Source organism: Papilio xuthus, unplaced genomic scaffold (assembly GCF_000836235.2).
Source record: "Papilio xuthus unplaced genomic scaffold, Pxut_1.1 DF827870.1, whole genome shotgun sequence".
NCBI lineage: Eukaryota > Metazoa > Arthropoda > Insecta > Lepidoptera > Papilionidae > Papilio > Papilio xuthus.
Window position 1 is genome coordinate 368,480 of NW_013530779.1, and position 3,223 is coordinate 371,702.

General features: G+C 38.7%; 1 protein-coding gene across 3 annotated transcripts in view; it reads right to left on the reverse strand.

Annotated features, from left to right (window-relative positions):
• Positions 1-1,322: 1,322 nt before the first annotated feature.
• LOC106115266 (saccharopine dehydrogenase-like oxidoreductase) overlaps positions 1,323-3,223 on the reverse strand; it is a 12,537-nt gene continuing 10,636 nt past the window's right edge. The window contains exons 7-9 of one of the 3 annotated variants that reach the window (XM_013308602.1): positions 2,460-2,838; positions 1,997-2,091; positions 1,323-1,545 (exon numbers count right to left, since the gene is read on the reverse strand). In XM_013308602.1, coding sequence (XP_013164056.1) covers positions 1,452-1,545; positions 1,997-2,091; positions 2,460-2,838 — 568 coding nt within the window. In that variant the 3' untranslated portion in view covers positions 1,323-1,451. Of the gene's footprint in view, positions 1,549-1,996; positions 2,092-2,459; positions 2,839-3,223 lie in introns of all 3 variants that reach the window. The other 2 variants (XM_013308599.1, XM_013308600.1) reach the window with 2 other exon arrangements.

Consider the following 3,223-nt stretch of genomic DNA (forward strand, 5'->3'; position numbering starts at 1 on the left):
ATTATATCTATTTTCAATGGTGGTTTTATTCAATTGTTGGTAGGTGGAGCTGCGACAATTCTGCAGAAATGTCTCTGTATGAAAATAACAATGAAGGGTGAATTCAATTTTCACATCCTTCTTTTACCGTCTAAATGAGACTCGATCATGTTATCCTACAACTGTTCTTACAGTTTTACGTTTTGACAACGGTAGACGCCAACAACATTGCCCCCGCTGCAATAGCACACAGAACACACGCCTCAAGTGGAAGTAATTCCAAGTCTAATGAGGAAATATTCTCTTGCTGTGTCCTCCGTCGTATATAGGTAGACAGGTGCGTTAACCTACTTATAATTGAAAATATAAATATAAATATAAATATATTAAAATATAAATTTGTTAAATCAGCAATACGAAAACCCACAGGGTTTAAGTGTACCCACTGGTCGCTTAGTTTAATTAAAAAAGGATCTTGACAGATCGACGGACGCACAACGTACGGACGTACGGAATTAACCTAAACCTAATTAACAATTTACTGACGTTCTTAATTGAAATAAAGTTATTAAAAAGGATTAAACGATTATATATCCATAACATTGCAATTGTCATCAGTACAAGTGATGGATACTACATACTAGCATTATAAATCTAACTAATATATAGTCGCGACATTTTATAATTTTCCAAAGCTAACAAAAACATTTCAATCAATCAACGCCATCTAGTAAACAATTAGTAAGTGAAGACTACTTAGCTTTCTAATTCATGAACTAGATGGCGTTCCTTGTATTTTGTCTAATCTTGTACATTTTACGAATACTCTGAGAACTTTATTGAAGAAAGATCAGAAAACAATGTATTAAAAAAAACAAATCTGAATTAGTGATATTATTTTATTAATATATCATAACACCAAAACTTAAACACAACATATACAAAAGTACAACATTCATTAAAACATTATTCAAACAATATAGTAAATGGGCTCAACACAAATATTTGCGGCCATCGACAATTTGCTGTCAATTAGAACAAAATTAGTATTAGATTTTTGATTTTTATAACATTAGAGGCAAACAAGTAGCGGGAACACTGAGGTGTTCATCGACGCACATGGACGGACATCTGTAAGATCAGAGGAACCACAGATGTGTTGTCGGCCTTTAAGATGGTGATATGCTCGCTTCTTAAAGGACCCTAGATTGATTTTTGGTGTACTTTACGCCCGATAGGTGGCGCTGAATAATTATTTACACAAATTTCGTTGATACGATGTCGTTTGTTATAAATATTCGCACCAGACTCATAGTACTTGTGGCGTAATGTAAAAAAATGAATAATTTGTGTTTTTTTATTTAGATGATAAAAGTTTGCAATATTAATTTGAAACAAGTTAAGTAGTTCTGTTTCAGTTTTTTCTCTATTAGAACAGACATATAGTAAGTAGTGAGGTATATTTGCGAGATTTATTTCTGTATAATTTCAAACTTGAGTCCGTCGTGATGCAGCCGCTGTATCAGATCCGTGTCTCTGAAGGCGAGGGCAGTGGTCAGCACGCCGCCGCTACACAACACAACACAACAACACAAATATATAAACAAAAGTAAAACAAATTAACAAAGTATTTATCAGAAACCGATTTTTATAAACTTGTTCGTAAATTTGGATGTATGGTTGGAATATTGTACGGTTGAACAGAGTTAGATGAAATGTGAAATAGTATTTTATTATATTCTAGAAAAGCTTAGTACTATTCATTTGGGAAAATTAATTAGAGCCGGACCTAGATAAGGCAGAGTTGAAGGGACCGAGATATTTATCTTTTATAGAGGTTTCTCTCTTACGGAGGTTCGAGTGTTGACTGTATGGCGTAGTTGTGGTGTGGAGGTGTGGAGGTGTGGAGGTGTGGAGGTGTGGAGGTGTGGAGGTGTGGAGGTGTGGAGGTGTGGAGGTGTGCAGGTGTGGATGTGTGGAGGTGTGCAGGTGTGGATGTGTGGAGGTGTATACATACGGCGGAGGCATGTGGTCGGTGTGATGCAGCAGGGTGAGGGCGGAGTGCAGCAAGGCCACCACGGTCGCGCCGTATCCTGGGTTCCTGCCTGACACCTGCAACAATATTATTTGTCATTGCAAGCACACGGGAGTTCACTTTTTGTTATATTATAACAAACCAACAGATAATGGCATTTGCAGATGCATTGTTGTCTTTAACCGACGAAAAGGGGAAAATATTCTCATCCTATGTGTTCACTTCCTTTTAGCATAATTTTCTTCTAAGAAAATGATGGGAAGAGAAAGAGAAGTAAAACGAGTCCTCCGACACACACACTCATCAGATTACACTTGGAATTGCATTCACTAAAGATGTGTCTTCTGTGAGGTGATGGTATTGCAGCGAGCAAGGCACGCAGTTGTTGCTCACGTCAATCTTTTTTTTAATTCCTATAATGAAACATTTAGTTACAAAAAGTTACCTTAGCGACCATCTTTTTATTAGGCGGCTTAGTTTCGTCCGATCCTTTCTCCCAGCCCTCTCCGTACAGTAACATTTGGAAGTAGGTATTGTCCATCACCTCCTCCTTCACGTCATCAGTCACAGCGCCGAAGGAGAAGAGCCTCGGATAGTCAATTAGCCAGTTCCTGGTAACCTTCGTCATAGAGAAGACGACGAGGATGAAGCCAACAAAGAGCACAGCGAGGAGAGACAGGAGGTTGGGGAAGTGGAAGTAGACAGCGAACTGCACGGGGCGCTTGTTCGTGTGGTTGTGCAGCTCGCGCTGGCTCCTGTACACTATGGAGGAGTCAGCTCCGGGGAAGGGGACGCACCAGCCTCCATCTCTCTTATGTATCGAACTGTAATATTAAATTATATAAATTAATATTATGAAGTGGAAATATTTGTTTGTTTGCATTAGAATAGATCCCGAAACTACGGAATTGATTTGATTAATTATTTCGCTATGAGCAAGCTACATTTTCCCGGGAAGAAATCCTTGCTAATATAATGAATGCGAAAATAACTCAGTCTGTCTGTCTCGCTGTTACGCTAAAACTACTGAACCGATTTAAATGAAATTTGGGGTCGAAAGGATTTAAAAAGTTGAATAGAAATTTGTATGGTAGTAACGGAAAAGTGTTAAAATGAAGATGTTGCATATTGTGTATGGTGTTCAGTGTATGGGGGCAGCGGGGCAATGTGTGGGGCAGCGGGGCAGTGTGTGGGGCAGCGGGGCAGTGT